The 22,313-nt window shown below is 36.2% G+C and overlaps 1 protein-coding gene across 1 annotated transcript in view; it reads left to right on the top strand.

Moving 5' to 3' along the window:
- The window catches only part of PDSS2 (decaprenyl diphosphate synthase subunit 2), a 284,652-nt gene that overhangs the window by 169,216 nt on the left and 93,123 nt on the right, over nt 1–22,313 (top strand). Inside the window, exon 3 of the mRNA XM_072642982.1 lies at nt 10,426–10,624. Coding sequence (XP_072499083.1) covers nt 10,426–10,624 — 199 coding nt within the window. The remainder of the gene's footprint in view (nt 1–10,425; nt 10,625–22,313) is intronic.

The raw sequence follows: 22,313 nt of genomic DNA, 5'->3' as shown, positions 1-22,313 counted from the left end.
TCTCATTTTGGCTTGGAACTTTAATTCAGCATCATAATTGGATCTGAGATTTTATTTTTCCTCCTTTTATTTCTAAGAAAATAATTCTTTAATGAAATGTGCATAGCTGTTATGGTCTGTTGTGTCAGTATTCAAGGGAAATATACTGTGTGAAAAGTCTTGATTTAAATGTTTTATTTGCTTTATAGAATTGTTCTTGTAGCTCTTCAGTTATATGATTTGACTGGATCCAGTTTAATTTAATATGATGTTTCACATTTTACTCTGAGCCCTGGCACCTTTCTCTTCTAAGGAAAAGTTCTCTGCCCTTTAGTTTTTCACCTTGCCTCTCATCCCTAGTAGCTGCAAGTGAAGCCTGCCAGGCTTCCCATTTCAGTCCATCGGTGCTTCCTGTGATTCAGTCAGAGAGGTCACTGTAGAGTGACATCTCCCTCCTTCAGTGGGGCCTCTGCTCTATTTAACATGCAGCCTCCACATCACTCTTAGCCCCCATCTGTTTGAGAAGCAAGAGAAAAACCCAACCTCAGCTACTCTCACGAGGTGATGCAGCCTGGAAACTAGGTAGCCAGGTCCACGCAAAACCTCCGCAACCATCCAAATTCCCCTTCTTCTCAGACAGACTCCTTTCATAATCAAATAAAAAAATCTGCCCTGCTTCCTTGTTCTTTTTTTTTTTTGCCCCCACTTTCTGCCAAAAAAAAAACCCCAACCCACCGTGAATCTAACTTGCAAAGATTTCCAGATCTCCTATTAAGATTCAGATAAGAACAATTCTCTGATTTCACATCTTATTGTCCACTGGACTATCATATCTCCCAGGAAGTTTGTGCATAAAGCAGTTTTCATAGCTGAATTATGAACCCCCAAAGAAAGGACTTGTAATGAAAATGGCAAGACCACTGTGTTCTTTGTAATCAGTTCTTTAATACTCCACCTGCTGTACCATGGAGACATCCTGTAATTACTGGAGCGGAGAGCTGAACCTACCGAGGCAGCCCTGAAAGAATGAGCACTATGGGATGTTGGATGACATAATCTAATATATAATGGGGGATGGGAGGAACAGATATTTTGGAGAAGTATGACACTCGATCTGATATATTTGTGTAACCTTTTCATGTAGAGCTAGGCTGAAGTCAAAAGGGAGATTTTTGGTTTCCTTCATTAAAAGCTTATTAAATGAAGAAATAGAACAGTCGTTTTGCCTCAGTAGATGAGGGTCAGAGAGGCGGGTCTGATCTCCTCAGGATATTAATGTCTGCCTTCAGCTGGGGGAAATGAGCCGTCACTTGAGTTAGCGGCAGCTTTATGTGCTCATCACTAGGGATTCCCATATGTCCTGGGATCTGCAGCAGTAAAAAATGGCAAAGCTCAGTTGTAGAGAGCAGAGGGCGCTCATTGGTATTCATGTCAGGTAACTCAGCTCAATCTGCCCAGAGCAAGTCTGTTTAATGTTGATCAGCTGTCCATCTGATAAACTGAATTGATATGGGCATTCCCTCCAAGGGCTGCCCTGACAATGACAGCCAGAACATCTAGATGTCTTGTTAGTCTTTTTCTGTAGACTCAAGTATTTTTAACCCTTTTTTGAGACTACAAGACACAAAAGTAATCTTAGTGACATGGATCTGGCTGCCTAGGTGATCTGTCTTTCTCTGGCAGAAAACTCTCCAATCTCGAACCTTGTTCCCCATGTACCAGGCACATCTCTTGTTGATTAACCACCCTTCCTCCGCCCATCACAAGCACTCCCTCCCCATAGGCAACTAACTGTCCTGCAGGGTAGTTGTTTATATTGGAGGGGTCACGCTTTTGTTAAAAAAAAAAAAACTAAACACTAGGTACCTTTCATGGTAGTGACATTTAAAGTAGTCCTCTGAGTGTCTTTTTCCCATGCAAGAAGGGATAGAATAATGCAAGAATCTTTTTTGGTCAGCTAATTTTTATAGTAAAAAGCAATGATCTTTTGGTCCCCTTCCCCCATTGTGTGCTTTTTGAGGCATTGATGCCCCTGTGCAAGTTATCTAACCTATTTGTAGATCAGTGCAAGGGTGTCAGTGGGAGATTCATTTACAGAATGGATCAATGCTGAACTGTCCTCTTTAGAAATAAGCATAGAGAACTTAATCTGTGAAGCTGTAATTTTGTTTCTGAATTCAGCATCTATAGGTAAAAGTATTAGCAGTGCGCAGCTGTGACTTACAACTCTGTATCAGTATCTTTGTCTGTGTGTGCTTGTGTAAGACTTTTTCTGCAGATCTACTTAAACGATTTTTGTCCTTAGCTACATCTGAACCGTGTATTTGCACAACATGACAGGATTCTAACACAGTCCCAGGTGTTTAATCTCCTTAAAATGAGACCAGCTACTGAGCATCATTTCTCCAAGACTTTCCTTTTCTAAAAAAAAAAAAAAATCTTCCTCTTTATTATGTACTTCAACATTGGAGGTCAAGTATTGTTTGTCCTTCATTCTTGAAGAGGACCATGGCATCAGGAAGGTGATGTCAGGACTTGCAAATAAATTGGATTTAAGTGAGGCAGGACTGTGTCTCACTCCTATGAAGCCATCTGGATGCAGTGACCAGATATAGATCAGGACGACTGGCAATGGCCCAGGATGCAGTAGGAGACCTTTGCCTTATTAAGCTAAGGTCTTTCCCAAGTCTCAGTTTGAGGCAACACCCAGTCAGTGAGTGATTATGGCTAGGTAAGAAATGAGGCAAAGAATGTCTTCTTTTACCTAGTCAAAAAAAAAAATATCTAGGAGGGGGATGACCCTCAGGGTTTCTGACCAAAACGGAAACAATTGCTATTTACACTCGCTCTCAACCATCTGAGCCCAAACAATGACCAAGCCAGGTCTGGGCTGGGACCTATTTATTGTTGGCCAGTCAATAAGAGCCAGTGATTTGAGTTTAAGGCATGGTCCTTGAAAAAGAAATCTAGCCTATAAACCAGAAGATATCTTGTGAGTTTTCAGCATGAACTATCACCAGAAGAGGTTCAGAGACCACAGCTGTTCACTGATTGCCTAGTAAGTATTGTTAGAGCTGGAAATGAGGTTACACTATATGTTTGTTGGTTTGGTTTTATGATCAGTCATTTTTGATTTGGAACATTGTAACCTGGGTGCTGCTTAGAAGTTAACATTTCTCCCAACTATAGATTTACCATTTTTGTTTTCAGTGAATGAGATTTTTCTGCATTTTGGTTAGATTCACATAGTGCAGTATAAGAGGGGAATGAATGAGAAGAATGATTTGGGAAGCTGCTGTCATTTTACACCTAAATTTGAAAGTGTAATTTTAATGGAGACAAGATGTCAACATGAATAAATTGCAAAACTAAGGAAGCTTTTTATGCTCTCTTTATGGGGGGCTTAAATTGACTAGAATCTCCTGAGACCTCATTCCTATGGTATACTTATGAAAATAAAATTTTGATTCATTTGAATACAAGATGGATGCTATGAAGAAAGGTCTTCCTAACTGACATAACTTACTGTAACTAAATATTTAATTAAAATATTTTAAATTGATGTTAAATACATTCATCTTTTAACAGGGAATGCTTTAGTTTGAACTAAAATGACTTTTAGAATTCTTTTAAAAAAGCTTAGCCTTCTTATATTTGTTCATCTCTACCATGCTATCCAACCCACCATTTAATTGAGTCTGTAGTTAAATTCTCTTTTAAATATGAGTTTACAGAACCACATTATGGTTATTTTTGACATGTTTATCTCCTCTCTGAGAGTTCTATTCAAGCTTTATTAGTTTATTTGTTTCCTTCCTCTTATGATACCAGATCTGACACTCACCTGAAGTAGTAAAAAAAAAAAAAAGAGTACCAGAAGACTAAATATATATATATAATGTATATTATATATATACATATTCTACCAATTACAGATTAATTTGTGTCAATCTGTTTTTCTTTAGGAATGCAAATAGCTGAGATAAAGCTTATTAGTCACTCACACCTTAGTATAGGTTATTTTAATCAAATCTGTCTCTAATTGATAGCCTTTAGTGAAATGGATTTTAAATGGGACTTAGAGAGGGAGTAGAGAAAAAGGGAGATAAAGTCAGCAGAGATGCTAATTCTAACGACCTTTTCTCCCTTCTGCTTGCTAAAGCACCTCTCTCTCTCCATATTTATTATGAAGTCTTCTTATTTCCTCATCCAGATACTCTACAACCTATCTCTTAATTCTGAGGATCTCTTTGTGAGAGTCAGAATGCTTTAAATATTCTGATGAGAGGTGGTTGAGGGTGGTGTAATAAGGGAAAACTTCAGTAAAAGGTTGGAGTTGAGTTTTTACTAGATTTCAATTCAATAAGTATCTGTTACGTATCGATTAGGTAAGGCTTTGAATTGGGATATATTGCCATTCCGAGTCTTTGCTAGGAATTTACACAGTCTTTCAAAAGGCATGTTGCTGTATAACTCTCTCTTTCACAGTATTGCCTTATCAGGTATTTTTGAAAAAACTGCTATATTAAATGTCATAGATTGATCATATGTTATATAAATTATTTTATGATAGTTCATTGGATTTTTAAGTAAATGTTTTATACTACAATGTATTATGAAAAGAATACTGATAATTTTTCATGATTCCTCTCAAATTTGAATATTAAAATAAATATCTTCTTTTTTGGTAGGATAGCCACAGTCTAGCATAGTTGCTGACTTTGGAGTGAGGAGAAACCTGGGTTCAAATTTTATATCTGATGATGCTTAATAGTTGTGGGACCATGGGCAGATCATTTGACCTTTCTGATCCTCAGTTTTCTTATCTATAAAATAGGGGTGATAATACCTGTATGGCCTACTTCTCAGGGTTGTAGAGAAGATTAAAAGGGATGATATGTATAAAGCACTTTGTAGTATACAAATGCTCAGTCCTTTGTGAGGTTTCATTAAAACAGTTTCCAAATAGAAATCCACAGTATCCTGCTATCTTGGGCTAACTGATGGTTGTGAAATTACTCGCTTCTTAAATTTTAGAATTAAGAGTGAGTTGAGTCAATCAATTCTGTTACAGAATTTTACAGATTTTACAATTTCACTAATCAGGGTTTGACTATAAAAATATTTACTATTTATGTGTAGTATGATTTTCATTATATATCTGAAGGCCTATGATAAATATAGAAAAGTTTTGGAAGAACTCATAGAAAACAGAGAGATCAAACACATTAATGTGAAATTGCTGAACATTTTACTATTATTTAGTGGAAGTGACTTGAGGTCATCAAGTGCAGCCCATGGAAAATTTGGGGAAATGGTTAAATTCAAGTTTTTTATTGCTAAGCGTGCTGATATCTTATTCTAATTACTTTACCAAAATGATATTCATTTTTACTCCATTACCAAAAATGAGTTATATAGAATGAGAAATTCCTATGAGTATAAAAATGACAAAGTAAAGAAGCAGTATGATAAAGAAAGCTGAAGCTTCAACAAAGGTGATGTATTGCTCCAAGTGACACATATTTAGATAGGCTAATGAAAGAGATATCTGTTCTGATGTGCTCATGTCAGCTTAGAGTTCAGAACTGGACACAGTAATGGCAAGTCAGTACAGATTTAAGGATGACTGTTTACCACATCCCTTTTCCTTGTTGAAAAGTAATTGCCAGGACCCAGGAGAAGCATGTACGCAACAACTACAATAATGTTTAAATGAAAACAGCAGTAAAAGACATGAGAATTCAGAGTATACACAATGTCAGATCTTGGTGCCAGAGAACTAAAGATGAAGTAAGATTCTCTACTGTCAATAGAGAGGGATAGACTATAGACGGGAATTGATGTTTAACAGTGACTCTCAGGCCTTTTTTACTCATGGTATTCTTTGCCTTGAAGAATCATGGCATACCTAACATTTAAGGTGACAATAAAAAAGTGGAGGCAAGTGGAGATCTAGAACTACTAATAGTAGCTGAGATTCTGCTTCTCTTTTCTTAGCCCACATCCCCAGCCCTTTTCTTTCTTTGTTCCCAAGGGACTTACAGTGGAGGAGGTAGCAAAGAGAGTTAGTGTTGTGAAGCAAAGGCAGAAAACTGAAGTTGGAAAAAGGGAAATTTGAGAGTTGAACAACCTTCAGTGGCTGTCTAGTTCTAACCATACACAAAAGAATGCCTCCTCTGACATACCTGCTAAGTAAAAAAAGTCTGCTTGAAGACCTCCAAGGAGGGAGAAGCCACCGTCTCTGGAGTCTGCACATTCCAATTCTGAGCTGTTCTCATTGTTAGGAGGTTTTGTCTTGACATCAAGCCTATTGACTTCTTTGAAATTTCTCCTTGTTGTTTCTGGTTCTGCCAAACGGAACAAGTCTAACCACTCAACCACATGACAGTCTTCAGCTACTTGAAAACAGCTATCATGTTCCTCCTGAGCCTTTTTTCTCCAAGCTAACCATGTTCGGTTCCTTTAACCCATTCTTGTATATCTCAGATGTAATGCCTTTTGACATCCTTGTTGCCCTCTTCTGGATGTTGTCTATCAAACCTGTCTATTTCCTTCTTAAATTTTAGTACCTGGAACTGAATACAATACTTTAGATGAGGTCTCAAAAGAGACATGGTACATTGGGACTGTCACCTCCCTATTCCTGAAAGTTATAGCTTTCTTAATACAGTCTCAGATCCCATTAGTTTTAGGTTTGTTTTTTTTTTTAATCTTCCAAATCACACAACTGACTCATATTGAGCATGTCATCCACAAAAATCCTCAGACTTTTTCAGAACAATTGCTGTCTATTTCTCCCTCATGTTATACTTATGAAGTTGGTCTTTTGTACCCAAGTGTATTTATTCTTATTAAATATCATCTTGTTAGGTTCAGCCCAGTAATCTAGTTTGTTAAGATCTTTTGGATCCTGACTCTGCCATGCAATGTATTAACTGCCTTCCCAAATTCTGTGTCATTGCAAGTTTGATGAGCATAACATCTATGCCTTTATTTGAATTATAGGTAAATATGTTAAATATTAGCACAGAGCCAATCATTCATCCCGAGGTACTCCACTAGAGACCTCCTGCAATTTTGATCTTAAACCCTTGACACTTTGGGTTCTGCCATCCAACTAGTACTAAATCCTTCTGGTTGTATTATAGCTAATAGATATCTCTCTATCTTCTCTATACAAATAATATAGGATAGTTTTATCTAAAGCTTTACCAAACTCTAGGTAAACTGTATTTACAACATTTATTTCCCTCATCTATGAGTTGGTAATTCAGTCAGAGAAGAGAATGAGGTTAGTTTGGCATTACTTGTTCTTAGTGAATCAGTTCTTTGTAATCATTATTTCCTTTTCTGTATGTTCAGCAATAATCTCTTTAATGATTGGTTTGAGAACTTTTTCAGAAATTCAGATCAAACCTACTGGCTTATAGTTTCCTTGAGATTTTATTTATAGGACCATGCTACATTCCCATCCATCTTCTGTTACCTGGCCTTGTTTGCATTTTCTGCATATTTCTTTTTTAAAATCCAGGTTGGTTGGTAAGTTCCCTATGAAATCCACATTAGTCTTTTCAGACAGATCCCATTTCTCCTCTTCACCAGACTTCTTTTTCCTGTATGTCTACAGAATTTCATTCTTGAGCAACTCATCCCACTTAGGCCAATTTCTGTTGAAGCATTAGTCCCTAGCATGCTGTCTTTCCTTCACTGAACTCTTAGAAGTTTGCATGCCTGAAAACTAAGGCATGTCAAACTATACCTAGATTTCCTCTCCTCTCTCTTAGGTGGCATGGTCACCCCCAGAGTTCCCATCATTTCCTCCCCCAGTAACCAGTTGCTCCCTTTTATTAGTGAGAATCAGATTCAGAGTAGAATTTTCCTTTGTCCATTCCTCTACCTTTTGAAGGATTAAATTATCACTTAGGCAAGACAATAAGTTATTAACTGCTCTTCTTTTGACAGAGAGAGAGCTCCTGCAGATGTCTGGATAATTGAAATCCTCCATCACTACTTTATCTTCTCTCTGCCGGCCTTGTGATATTTCCCAAACTCCTCTTCTACTTCCTGTTTCTTTTTAGGTGGTATGTAGTATATATACTCTACAAAATCATTTCTATTTCTGCTTCCTGAATCCAAATCAGTTATTTTTTCCACTATCTAGTTGAGAGAGTATATTACAAAGGCAGGAAGAAATCATTTGTACAGGTAAGGGCTGGGATGTCCAGTTTGGCAAACAGCTTGTGGGCCATTTTGGTTAAAATACAGTATTTGAAGAGGAAACATATAATAAGATAGGAAGATAAATTAGAGTCCCACTTTGTTCTTTAAATATTAAACTGAGAAATTTGTAATATAATACAATATAATGCCACTGAGGACTTTTGAGGAAAAGAGTTACATAGTCAGACATTACATAGTCAGACCTATCTGTGCCTTCAGAAGATTATTTTGACAGCTGTGTGGAGGATGGACAGGAGAAGATTAAACTGTAATTATTTCCAGTTAGTCTCAGTATGCTCTAGTATCCTAATAATCCCACTTTACCTTGACAACTAGAATGTAAACCCCTGGAGTTCAGGGACTGTTTAATTTTTTCCTTTGTATCTCCAGGCCTAACAGAGAGCCAGATACTCAAAGTACTTGATGAACTGAACTGAAAGAAGAGTGCCATCCTCTCTTGTTGTTTACTGAGACATTAGTCTACACCAATTCTTCTCCCTTTCCCTAACTTAACAGCAGCTTTAGTTCAGAATTTCATTATCCTCCTTTTTAAAAATCAAGCACAATGTCCTGCCATCTACTCAGGGAAGATTACAAATGTGTTTTCCATAGTAGACCTCAGTGAGAATTTGTTCAGTTGAAAGTCTCATGAAAAAAACCTTTAGGAGACTATATAATGTAACCTTTCTTCCCCTCTCTCATGTATTTTAGGGATGAATCATACTTATATTCCATCTTAAGTATTTTGAGAGTGAATGAATCAGAAATACAGCTTTTCCTTTTAAAAGCAAAGTTTTATTAATTATATTTAAGTATTAGTATATTCTTTCCATGGGCATGTTACCATAATCTTCTTTCCATTTTTTATAAGGAAGAACCACCTCTTCTTTCTCCTCTTTACTAACCATTCCTAAAATTACAACCCTAGTTCAGGCTTTTGTTAGGACTATTGCATTGTCTTCCTGGTCTCTTTTCTTCTAATTTATCCTTCTTAACTCCTACTAGAATATTCTTCTTTAACAAGCAGTATTATAATTAAATGGGTCTCATTCTGACAGCCCTCTAATGACTTCCCATTGCCTAAATCCAAATTCTCTAGCCTGCCATCGAAGGCCCTCAGTAATCCTCTATGAGAAAATGTCCTGTGCCCTGGTCACACTGTACCACTTGTCATTCTGGTTATGCCTGGAGCTTTTCTACCTTGGTACCTTTCTACATTCTGTTTCCTCCACTTAGAATGCTCTTCCTCCCCACCTCCACATTTCAGAAAACCCATGATCCTTCAAAGCCTAGGTCAAAGACTACCCTCTGTAATGCCTTTCTGGACCACTTTGAATGGAAGTAAGGTATCTTGCCATAGAGCATGATAACAGTTCATGCCATTCTTACGGTACTTAGCATGTAGCTTGTTTTCCATTGAAGTTGTTAGTGTTTTATGTCTTATTTCCCTTGTGAGATTGTAAACTTTTTGAAAGTAAGAATTATATTTTATTTATCTCTGTAACAAAATGTTTAACATAGTGCCTTTCATATAAAAGCTCAATTCAAGGGGGTTACATTCTAGTTGTCAGGTGTAAAATGGGATTATCAGTATACAATGTAATCAAAAAAGTATTGAACTTCTAATCAGGAGACCTCAGTTTGAATTCAGTCTCTTTCACCTCTGAGTAAGTCATTAATTACTTAGAACCTAAGTTTCTCTTTCTGTGAAATGGGAATACTAATGTTTGTTCCACTTATGTCAAAAAAAAAAATTGAGGCAAAAGCACTTTGTAAACTAATATGCAATATTTATATGTGACTCTTATTTATATAGTGTTAGGTATAAGAGTGATGTTGACAATGATAATCATTTATTTAGTAAAGAAATGAATTTGAAGCCTTGAGACTACCAGAGGTGGATGGGCTAGTAATAAAATACTTGAACATTGCTATTGTTATCTTTGTACTCTCCCCATTGGGAGTTCTAGTAAACCATGGAGGAATGAGGCGGTGGGAGGAGGGGGACAGGGGCTGCCAGCTTAAAGGACCATCCAGCAGGGCTTTAGACTCTTATTAGTAGATCATGATCTTTTGGTTGGAGACTTTTGCTTAAAAGCTACATGGAAAACGAATAATCAAAAGCATCTTTTATTGTTAACTTCAGTCTGATTTTCATGGTAGAATTATACTCTGTTTTTTCTATCCTGAACTTCTATAACAAGTCTTACTTTTATGTTTTAGTCAAAGAAGTCTGGCAGAGATCACAGAACTTATCCACACCGCTTTCCTTGTGCATCGTGGGATAGTAAATTTAAGTGAATTGAATTCTTCTGATGGTCCACTGAAAGACATGCAGTTTGGAAATAAAATAGCCATCCTGAGTGGAGACTTCCTTCTGGCAAATGCCTGCACTGGACTAGCCCAGTTGCAGAACACTAAGGTAAAGAAGAAAAAAAAAAGAAAACATACACACACACACACATATGCTCATACCTATGTATAGAAATATGTGGGTTATTTTCATTCTACATATACATACTATTGTCTAATCATTGACTAATCTGTAAAAATGGCAGTTACCTGTATATGCGCACATTGACTAATGAATGCAGCAGCCTGATGCTTCATAAGTAAATGCTGACTAAATGTTAGTTTTTGATGGTGCTCCAGGATATTAATCAAAAATCATCATTGATCAAGACTGCCACAGTTTGAGAAGTGATCAAGTCATTGATTATGGGAAGAGAAAACATATGATGACTTTGCCATTTGATTTGCATTTATATAGAAAAGGGAACAGTAAAAAGAAGTGTCCCCCCATATACCTCAACCTAATCCCACCCTCAGTGATGATTAATCCCTTCCATTGAGTGCCCCTTCCATGTCGTCACTTCCTAGACTTTCAGTGTAGTGAAGTCTCTTGTGCTTTACCTTCTGTGCTGTATTTCCATTTGCACTGTAGTTCACATGTGAGTTCCATGTTCCCAATTCCTATTCTTGCTCCTAAGACAGTTCTTCTTTTCTGTTACTGCATGAATTTTTTTGTTTGGAGTTCACAGAGGTACTTGTGTTCTTTGGGCTCTGCACACTCAGGATTGTGTATAAGTACCAGATTTTAGGGGGTGGGAAATGCTCTATACTATTATTTCACAATAATTTATGGAATTTGTGTTTACATAAGACCTCTTTCCCCAAAAAATAAAAGAAGATTTAACTTATCACTTTTAGCAGTTTCATCTTTTGCTTACCCAAGCATCAATTTAATTTATTTTGATCTTTTCCTGGTGAAAGGGCTACATAAATTTAAGGTGTTAAATGTTGTTTATGTTAAATAGTATATAATATTTCATTATAAGAAGTGGAAATTAATGGCTTGTTTAAAATCAGTTTAAATCTTTGTGAGATAATATCTGCTGTATTCTCTTCACTCAGTCAGCACTTTGTTATTCACATATACTCTTTCCTCCTATATTGTATAACTGTTTGAATTTATGAGAATTAAATGTTTTATTTCCATAAAAATCAAACCAGGAAGTCTCTGAAATTCACTCTGTATTTTACATGCAAAGCCATTGCTGTAAATGTTCCCAGAGTCCAAAACCTCCACCATCTGCTCCCTTAGGCACTGGTTTTCGACATCACTTCTTGATTTAAAAAAAAAAAAAGTAATAATCTTTAACATTTCAAATCAGCATCTCAGCTAGAAGCTTCTTGAAATCAATGATTAGCCATTTATTTTCCTATCAGTAAACCTCTCACCCACATGCTCCCTGCATGAGTTTTGTACTCCTAGATTTCATTTCATCAGTCTTTCTGTAGGGAGACTTTTTTCCTTTTTAAATCATGGCATGTTTTCACTTAATTTGACAATTATGTCTTGTAGCTTTTATTCTCAGCAATTCTCTCTTTTCCTTATCCTAAACATGGGTATTTGATTTTTAGAGTTTCTACCTTTGTTCTTTAAGGGGTCATTGAAATCTCTACAAGGTCAGTTTCAAAAGAAGCTTCATTGACTCATTTTGTTTAAAATACCTGTAGTACTCTGTTCAGTGTTCTGTGGTTGAGCCTCTGTAAATCTCAGCTTTTGATGTATCACTGTTTTAACCACAGTAGATGACTTCTAAATGATGTGGATCGTCTTTGAAAGTGAAAGGATCATAGGTTGATACTAGTGTGCTTAGCATCCAGAGAAATGTATTTGAAGAATGTCTTCCATGTGCTGAAAAGGTTCCTTTCATTCAAGGACTTATAGTTCCCAACAGAATAGTTTTCATACAAATCGAAGTTATGTCTCAGAAATAGAATAATTTATTAATCTCTCAGGTACCTAACCAGCAAAAGAGCAAAACAAAACAAAACTTAGAAAACAGGGGGGAAAACCCTCAATACCACCTCTTTATACGTTTTTAAATTGATGCTGTTTTTTACTTCACCTTCATTTCTCAATAAATCCCTTTCTCTACCTTACCCAGACTTCCAGTCTTTGTAACAAAATGTAAAAAAAGAAAGAAAAGGAAGAACAGTTCAGTAAAACTCACCAATACATCAACCAAATGAGGTATTATATTCATATAGGTTTGATTTTGTACGTGGAAATGCTTTCCTACTTCACACAATAAAAAAATACTAGTTTTATCCTTTGGGATCACCACTGTTCCTATTTTGGTTAAGAATTTTCTCCCAACCATAGATATGAAAATTGCCTGATTGGGTACTCTTATTTTTTTTTTTTATGGAGTGACCTTTGATATTCAGGCCACATACATTTTGAATTTGTTATACTATATGGTATGATATTAGTCTAACGTGAATTTCTTCCAAACTGCCTTCCTGTTTTCCAACTAGTTCTTGTCAAATATGGATATCTTCTTTAAGTCATTTATTATCTGGGTTTATTGAACACTACTTTTCCATTATTACTCTACTAAAGCTATTATTTCCTTATGTTTATAATTATATATATTTTCTAGGCATTTTTTAAAAGGACTTCACTGAATCTTCTTATCTGAACGTCTGTTCTACATTATGTTATCTTCAATTTTTAGCCAATTATGTTGAACTTCTTTTTTTATAAAATTCTCAGGTATTAAGAATGTAAATACAGAGGGGTTTTGTTTGTTTTTATAGTGCTAAAATGGTGTCTAACAAAGAGCCTTTCCCATAGTAGGTGCTTGTAAATGAATAAATAAATGATCTTGGATAAGCTTCAGTAATTGGATAATAAATAAAGGATAATATCTTTTTATTTGTAATACAATTGTAACATAAGTTAAGTTTTTCTTATAGATTTGGCTTAGTGAATTAGAGGCAACATGACTTAGCAGATAGAGAAACAGCCTTGAAGTCTAGAGGAACTGGATCCAAATCCAGTTTGAATTGTGGGCAAGTTACTTATACCCCCCAGTTAATTCTCTTAACATATAAATTGCAGAAGAGCTCCCTATTGGCATTGATAAGAGAAATTCTGGTTCCAGGGAGCTGAGTCCATGAGTAAAATCACAGGTCAGGAGAACAAAAACAACCCCAAATTTTTTTATTTACTGTAACTGAACGTGATTTTTTTGAACTTACATCCATTCTAGCAAAGTGATTTTATTGTGCTGCTAGACTCTTGTCTGAGATTCTGTATGGTTTATTTATCTCTCTACTTCTCTTGGGGCAGACAATTAGATGAAGGATTCCACAGTCATAATGAAATGCAGAGCTATTTTATAATTGCCATGGGTAAAATTAGCAAAGTCAATTATTTTCCCTTAGGCCTTTCCCTGAAGATATTAAAGGTCTGCAAGGTAATTGCCTTAGGTAACACTTAGATTTTTTAAATAACACTAAGTATAGAAATTGTTATATTAATCCTCTGGTAATTTTCTTCTTGCTACAGCTGTATACTGTTTCAGTAGTGACATGAGCACAAATGAGATTTATGATTCATGAGGAAAAAGCTCACAATTGATTTAAAGCTATTAATGCTGAGGTTCATTCATATGTTTTCAATTATGATAGAGTTGAGGGTAATTTTTTATTTTAGTTCTGTGAGGACCTTCAGATAAAGATATCTCAGAATATCAGCTCTGAAGCCATAAGTTACCTGACCCCGTTGAGGTTAGTTGCCGTGTTGTATTCATATAAAGCATCACTGTCTATTGTAATGATGGGGCTATGGCAGCCTAAAATCTTAGTACTTGAAAATCAGCCTATCAAAGAGACATGCTGAATAATTGGGGAAAATATTACAGAATGCAGAGGGCACCAGTTTTCTAAAACCAATTCACTATTGCAGGTTCTCTTTAGACTCTGTTTATTTGTAGACTAGATTTGTATTTTAAGATTAGGCCACCATTCAAGTTTGACTCCCTAGGCTACTCTTTGACATGTTGTTGTTCAGTTGTTTTTCAGTAGTGTCCGACTCTGCATGACCCTGTTTGGGGTTTTCTTGACAAAGATACTGGAGCAATTCACCTTTTCCTTCTCCAACTCATTTTACACATGAGGAAACTGAGGCTAACAGGGCCACGTAGCTATTAAGTGTCTGAAGCCAGATTTGAGCTTGGAAAAATGGAGTCTTTCTGACTACAGGCCTGGCACTCTATGCACTGTGCTACCTAGCTGCCCTAACTATTTGACATACATTTAAAAAAAAAAAATCATTTAGCCAGTATTTACTAACTAGTGATGTAGGCCAATATATTTAAAGATCTAGATCCTACCATACTTTTATGGATTTGAATGTCTCCTTTCATGGAGTAGCCTAATTTTCATATATTAAACTGGGGAAATAAAATTTTGTACTGTGATTGAACCAGGGTTTTTGTCTCTGACAGCCCGGAACACTACCATGGGGTCACACCTGAGTACTATTTTATTATGCATTAGTGATTTACATTTATAAATAACCAGTGGCAACAGATGTACTCCTTACATAGCTGATGTATTTCCTTATGTTAAACTTTGTTTTCCTAAAGGCATAAATATGTTGTTTACAAGAAAGACTTTTGTTTGTATAAACATTCCCAATTTATGCATGTAAATCTACTCCTCTTACACCAAATCTAACATACATTTTATTAAAGAATCCTCTATTGCTGATTTGCTATTTATCTTGTCTATGATATTAAATTATAGTTTTGAGTTGATATTATAAGTACAATAATCTAAAAAAAGAGCTGTATTGAAATAAAATATATACTTTTATGTGACGGTGTTTTTTGTAATGTCAGGGCTGGAAAATTCCGTTTTATTTACAGAAATTATTGAATTAATAGCTCTTTAGCATCTTTAACAAAGCTAATACAACCTAAGATCCATGGTTTTTTTTTTTTACATGATAACCTACTGAAATGTAGTCTTTCTCATAAGAAGGATGTATGTTTTCAAAAGATAGAATGACTTTCGATCTGGTCACAAGGGAGGTGGCACATTTACTCTTTATCTTCATGAAAACATTTAGCATATAAACATTTTTGCATAGAGACATGAAGCCAGTGAAACACACTGAGCTTTTTTTAAGAAGCTCCTTTCTACCTTGTCCTATATTTCTGATGCTTCAAATTTTTGTATAAATCTATATCACCAGCTTTTAGCATAGTGTCTTGCTTTTAATAAGTGCTGATTGATTGATTCAGAAAAAAAAAATCTAGTATTTTTCAAAGTTGTTATGTGAACTTTATTACCCTTGCCTCTGAAGTTAAAGTGTTTAGTAGGTAATGTGTTTACCAGTTAGTCAACACACATTCACTTAGTATCCACTGTGTTCAGTGCACTTTGATAGAGATATAAAAATAAATAAGACATTTTGAGAGATTCCATAAAATGCTACTTGTTACATGAGGGAGGGGACAAATCACTTATAGCTGGAAAATGAGGGAAGGTTTCATGTGTGATATGATATTGAATAGAGCCTTTAAAAATGGCTAAGATGTCAGTATAAGAAGAGTATGGAGGTGGGGGAAAACAATTCATTCCACATACAGGGAACATTTTCATTAGGTAGAGTGATGGTGGTGGATACTGTGTTCATGGTCAGATAAAACTATTGAGTATTTATGGATCTCTTCAGGACACTCTAGGTTTCTGTGGATCATCATCCACATCATACCTCTTAACTGTTCATATTCTCCAAGATTATATCCTAGACAGTCTTGTCTTCTCCCTCAGTATTCTTTCTTGTTAACCTCATCAGCTTCCATGAATATAATTATCTCTATGTAGATGATTCCCATATCTACATAAAAAGCTCCATTCTCTCTGAATTTCCGTCCTTTATCACTCAGTTGACTATTGGATATTTCAAACTAGATAACCCAGGAAAATCTTACACTTCAGTCCAAAACTGAACTAATTATCTTTTCCTCTAAACCCTCCCCTCTTCCAGTTTTCCCAGTTTAAATTGAAGACACCACTACCTTCCCATTGTTCATAATTTCAGCGTTATCCTGAACTCTTCACTCTTCTTAAACAAATATCAGTTACCACCTCTTGCCTTTTCTACCTTCGTAACATTTCTAGCATCTAGATATCTTGGGGCTTGAGGGCTAGATTTTTTTTTCTTCCCTACTCATTTATTCTATCTTTTTTCCCCCAAAACTGGGAAAGTTAACTCTTTTGTCTCATGTAGTTTTCATTTATGATTTCTTGAAATATAACTCTAGAAAACTAGGCTGTGATAAAGCCCATTGGAATTCAAATGGAACTACTTGACTATGCCTTTAAACTCAAATTGCTCTGTCTGTCACTGGCCAAAAATAAGTCCCAACCCAAGCCTCATTTGGTCGTGATTTGAGTTTTAATGGCTCTGAGTATAAATAACAGTTGTTTCTGTTCTGACCAGAAACTCTGAGGATCTCCCCATACCAGATTGATCCTTTTGTAAAGACAAACTAGGCTATCTTTTGCTTCCATTCTTAACCAGCCTTTAATTACTGAAAGGGTGTTGCCTCAGAGAAACTGAGGCCAAGGTCTCCTGTTACATTGTCCTGACCTATGTCTTGCCAGTGGACTCCAGTGGCTCTGGAGGAGAGAGTTTGATTGATGACTGGAACAGCTCTGCCTCACTTAAATCCAATTCCCTTGCAAGTCAGGACATCACTCTCCTCATGTCATTGGTCCTCTTCAAGAACAAAGGACAAACAACAAACGGCATCTGACCCCCTTCACTTCACTCACAGCTATCACCTTAGTTCAAGCCTTTGCCCCTTTCACCTCAGTAATTGCAGCAACCTCCTAATTGTTCTCTCTGCTTCAAGTCTCTCATCGCTTCATTGGCAAAGTAATTTTCCCTAAATATAGATCTATGTGACTTTCCCACTCAACCCATTCCAGTGGCTTCCCTCTCGATTGAAATATAGACTCCTCTGGTTAGTTTTTAAAGTCTTTCATGACCTGGCCCTAACATACTTTTCCAACCTCATTGTAAATTATTCCCCCCTCATCCCAACTCTGGGATTCAGGCAGTGTGGCTTTCTCTCATTTCCTAACTCATGACACTCCATCTCCTCTTTCAACACCTTTGCATTGGCATCCCCCATGTCTGAAATAATACTGTTTCTTTACCTGCACCTCATAGAGTCTTTGTCTTCCTATAAGACACAGTCCAAGCACCATCTTCTTTATACATGAAGCCTTTCTTGATATCCCGAACTACTAGTGCTCTCCCTCCCAAACTACCATGTATTTAACTACCTTTTGTGTGTGTGTGTGTGTGTGTATACATATATATTAACTTATTATATGTGCTGTTATTTGTATTTGTTGTTTCTCTCATTAGAATTAAGTTCATTGGGAGTAGGGATTATTTTATTCTTTGTACTTTCTGTCCTTTACATTGCCTGGCATGCTTAGATATTTCATAGTTGTCGAGCAATTGGAAAAGTGTGAAACATATCCAAAGAATGTTGACCAAGAAGCCAACCTCAAGTTGGTAAAAAAAAAAAACAAAACCCTAAATTGTCTCCTGAAAGCAACTTACTTTAAATTTTGGGATATGATAGTAGTTGGATGGATTTAGAACTTGCTGAAAACTGAATTCAAAGAATGGTAATCTTGGAAAGAAGGTGTCTTTAGTGGAATGTCCCCTGGAGATCCTTAAATATTTTTACCAGTGAGAAGGATCAAAGTGTAGGTATATTGCTTATCGAATTTATTGGTGACACACTACCCAAAAGATTTAAGCAGTTTAAATGATATCAAATCTAATAAGCTGAAATTTAATGAGATAAAATGTAAAGTTGTATACAGTTTGCAGTCCATTAAAATCTTCATCTCATATTTTTGAAATTAATTTTTACATATTTATCAGCTTTATATGTAACAGATAAGCTTGGAGGATAGCTACCATATTGGAGGACACAGGATCCAAAAAAAGATCTTGACCAACTAGAACAGTGGGATAAACCTATGAAGATTAAATTTAATTGAGATGAATGTAAAGTCTTCAGAAGTATAATGTGTTGGAGATATGGCTGAAAAGAATCCATTTAAGAAGATGTGGAGTTTTTAGTAGACTGGAAGTCCAGTGTGAGTCAGTACTGTTATATAACAGCCAAGATAGCAAATATGATCAGAAATTCCATTTAGGGGTGAGTATAATGTACAGAACACAAAAGCTAATTAGCCCTCCTGTCCTGGAATATTTTGTTCAGTTCTGAGCAACACATTTTAGGAATGACATTGACAAACTAGAGAGAGAGAGGGAGGGAGCGAGAGAGAGAGAGAGAGAGAGAGAGAGAGAGAGAGAGAGAGAGAGAGAGAGAGAGAGAGAAAGAGTGCTCTGGAGCCTGGGGATTATGCTACATGAAGAAATGGGAATGTTTAGAAGTAAGATGTAGTACATGTAATGTAGTATAGCACAGTAAGTAACATGTAGTATACTACATTATGTAGTATAGCATAGTAGGTAGAATCCTAGATATGGATTTAGTGAGACCTGAATGCATGAAAGGGTGTCATGTGGAAAAGGAATTATTAGATTTATTCTACTTAGTCCCAGGGACAGAACTAAGAGTAGTGACTAGAAGTTCCAGAAATGCCAGTTTAGGCCCAGTGTAAAGATCTTTAGAAGTGAAATGGGCCACCCCAGGAAGCAACAGATTCTGCCTCCCTAGAAATACTCCACTGAAGGCTAGTTGGAAGACCCTTCCAACAATGATTCTAGGAAGACTGCTAGCATTTGAGACACCAAACTAGCTCTTGGTTAGGCTGTTGTCTCATACTAATCCTTTTGAATGAAAGATGCACACATTTTAACTATTTCTTTGTTCAGTGACTTACAGGACTGCGAGAGAAAATTCAGTCATTGTTATTATAACTGACATTTAAGTACAATAACTTTTCCTATCCAGAGTTTTTTATTGGTCTCCTTATTCTCTCTCCCACTACTCCTTCCTGGTTCCCCAACTCTCTCTCTCTCTCTCTCTCTCTTTCTCTCTCTCTTTCTCTCTCTCTCTCTCACATATTCCAGGAATCAAACAAATTTAATCATAGTTTGCATTCTTCAGTAACATAAATTTTTTAAGTCATAGAGTCATTGTACCTTAGAGCTGGAAGGGACCTCAGAGATGACCTAATTACTTGAAGCATTAATCCCTCCCTATAGCTACATCTACTGATAGGTTGTCATCTAGCCTTTGTTTGAAAAAATTGTAGTGATAGGGAACTCAAAATTTCATGAAGCATTTTGGAACAGTTCTAATTTTTAGTAAGTTTTCCCTCCAATGAGTTGAAATCTCCCTCCTTATAATGTCCACTCCTGGTGAATATTTTTCTTCTTGTAGGAGGGAGGGAAGCCTTATCCTTCTTCTGTATATCAGTTGAATATTTGAAGAAAACAATCATGTTCTACTCTCCTGCCCCTATCTTTTCTTCTCCTATGCAATCATTCCTTTTCTTTTTGTCCTCTGTTCGCTTTGTGAACAATCCTAATCATGAAATATAAGGGGGAAAATTCAGCTAATGATATATCCATTACAAGAAAAGCCATTAGTGTGAAAGTAAAATTAAACCAACCTGCAAAGGCCTTAGAAATACTTAGATTTGCCCTTCATTATCTCCATGAGTCTTTATCTTCCCATTTTATTTCTTTGAAAATTATTTATCAAGTGCTAGCATTCAAAATAAAGTTTTAAATGGTTCTTATTCAATTTTGCTTGGTTTAATTACTAGTGTTGCAGGAAAGTATTGCTTTTTCCTATTTTTCATTTCAATCTACAGTGTGTCACCAACATTTTAGACTAGATCAGCTTTAGGGGGCAGCTGTAGCAGACTAGCAGAGTAGAAGGAGCATAGACACAATAACTGTGACCTTGGACAAGTCACTTCAACCTTTTTAAACCTTAGATTTTCATTTGTAAAATGTAACTAATAATATTTGACTAACTCACAAGGCTGTTCTGAGAGTCCAATGAGATGTTTACAACTTCCTTTCAGAAAATAGGTTTTGAGTGCTAGACTATTAAGGCATAAGTGAATTGTTTTTTAATATAATGTGTTTATAAGTTGTGGGACTGCTAGTATAAGACCTAATTGGAATAACCACAAACAAAACACTTTACTACCTCTGAAAAAAAAATCCACGTGGACACATTTCATTAGTAGTGATGCACAGCCCAGTTGGGCTGATCTAGTTAAGGCTTTGGCATTTCCATCATTTTCTTCAGTCCTCAGAGTTGTAAACACTCAACTAAAAAATCCACCCCAGGCCAAAGTTGGCTTATAAGGTCTTAGCCCCGAAGCAAATTTTATTTATTTAGCAATAGTGATTGGAGGGATGCCCTTCCCTGGCAGCTAATGACCAACTAGAGGACCTGTGTGCCCTAGGCAAAGCTAAAGGCCATTAGCCCAGCAGGTCATTAACTGACAAATGCCTGACCTGGAGGTCGTTTCTGATATTATAAACTGTGAAAACATTGAAGTATATGTGAGGAAGGAGGGCTGGGCCAAAGAAAAGTTCCTCTTTTAAAATAATAGGAAAGTGCATGAATCCGCTTCTGTTGCCATTCACGTGGTTTAACCTTGTTTATTCTCTGTCCAGTCTTGTGGACTATAAGCAAATCAGCCAGAAACGTGCAAAGAACTTGGTTGTTATTTTGCTACCTTAATGGGGACATCCCTGAATGCTGCTATCCCATCATCTTCTTGAGTGTCTCATTACCAAGTTTTTATAATTTCATACTGCATTGAGTATATGTTGGTGATACTTTTTTTTTAGCATATTTTTATTCTAAGCAAAAAAGAAAGTTTCCATATATATAGTCGAACAAAAAAATAGGATTTTATATGAAATCATGAATCTCCATTTCATACTACTTGCTTAAGTATATGATAAATTCTACTTATTATTTTCAAAACTGCCCTGCCTGTCTGTGCTTCCTTCAAAATTTCTTTCTTTTCTGTAGGTTTTTTAAAGTGTTTTAATGACTCTCTCTTTTTTATCATTATTGCCACTTGCTCTCACCTAATTAACTGAGAAAAAGGAGGAAAAAAATCTTTTAGCAAATAGTCATAGTCAAGTAAAACTAACCTGTACAGTGGTCACGTTCAAAATTGTATGTCTCAGCACCTTGTGCCAGTCAACTCTGTCAAGAGTTGGATAACATGCCTCATCATAGGTTCTCTGGTGACATGGTTGATCAGTGTTCTGGTCAGTATTTTTAAGTCTGTCAACATAGCTTTTCTTCACAGTGTTAATATACGTTGTTCACCTGTTCTGCCCTCTTTGCAACAGTTCATACTGAAATTGTCTCTTTTGTAATTTTCTTGTGAAGCAGCAATATTCCATCATATTCGTGTACAATTTGTTCAGCCAGTTCTTATTTGTCAAAGAGGGAATCCAAGGGACCCCGTTCTTTTCTTTTTCCCCCTTTTAATTTCCCCTTTACTAGGAGGAGGTTTTCTTTGCCTATAACTATTACCTCCCCAGGATCATCTTCCCTCTAAAACACCCCCTCCATATCCTTACTTGTTTCTTTGCTGAGTTTGTTGTATTTCTGTACTAAACTGTGTGTGAATATAATCCTCTTTTGTTTCAGATAAAAGTGAGGTTCGCTGATTCTCACTTCCCCCCTCCTCCACCTTTGTATATTCTTACACACCCCAATTACAAGAAATAACCAGTTCTATTCTCCTTTCCTTTCTTT

The sequence above is a fragment of the Notamacropus eugenii genome, chromosome 2, assembly GCF_028372415.1.
Source record: "Notamacropus eugenii isolate mMacEug1 chromosome 2, mMacEug1.pri_v2, whole genome shotgun sequence".
In the NCBI taxonomy this organism is placed as follows: domain Eukaryota; kingdom Metazoa; phylum Chordata; class Mammalia; order Diprotodontia; family Macropodidae; genus Notamacropus; species Notamacropus eugenii.
The sequence above is the reverse complement of the archived record's forward strand: the minus strand, read 5'-3'. Positions and strand labels throughout refer to the sequence as shown.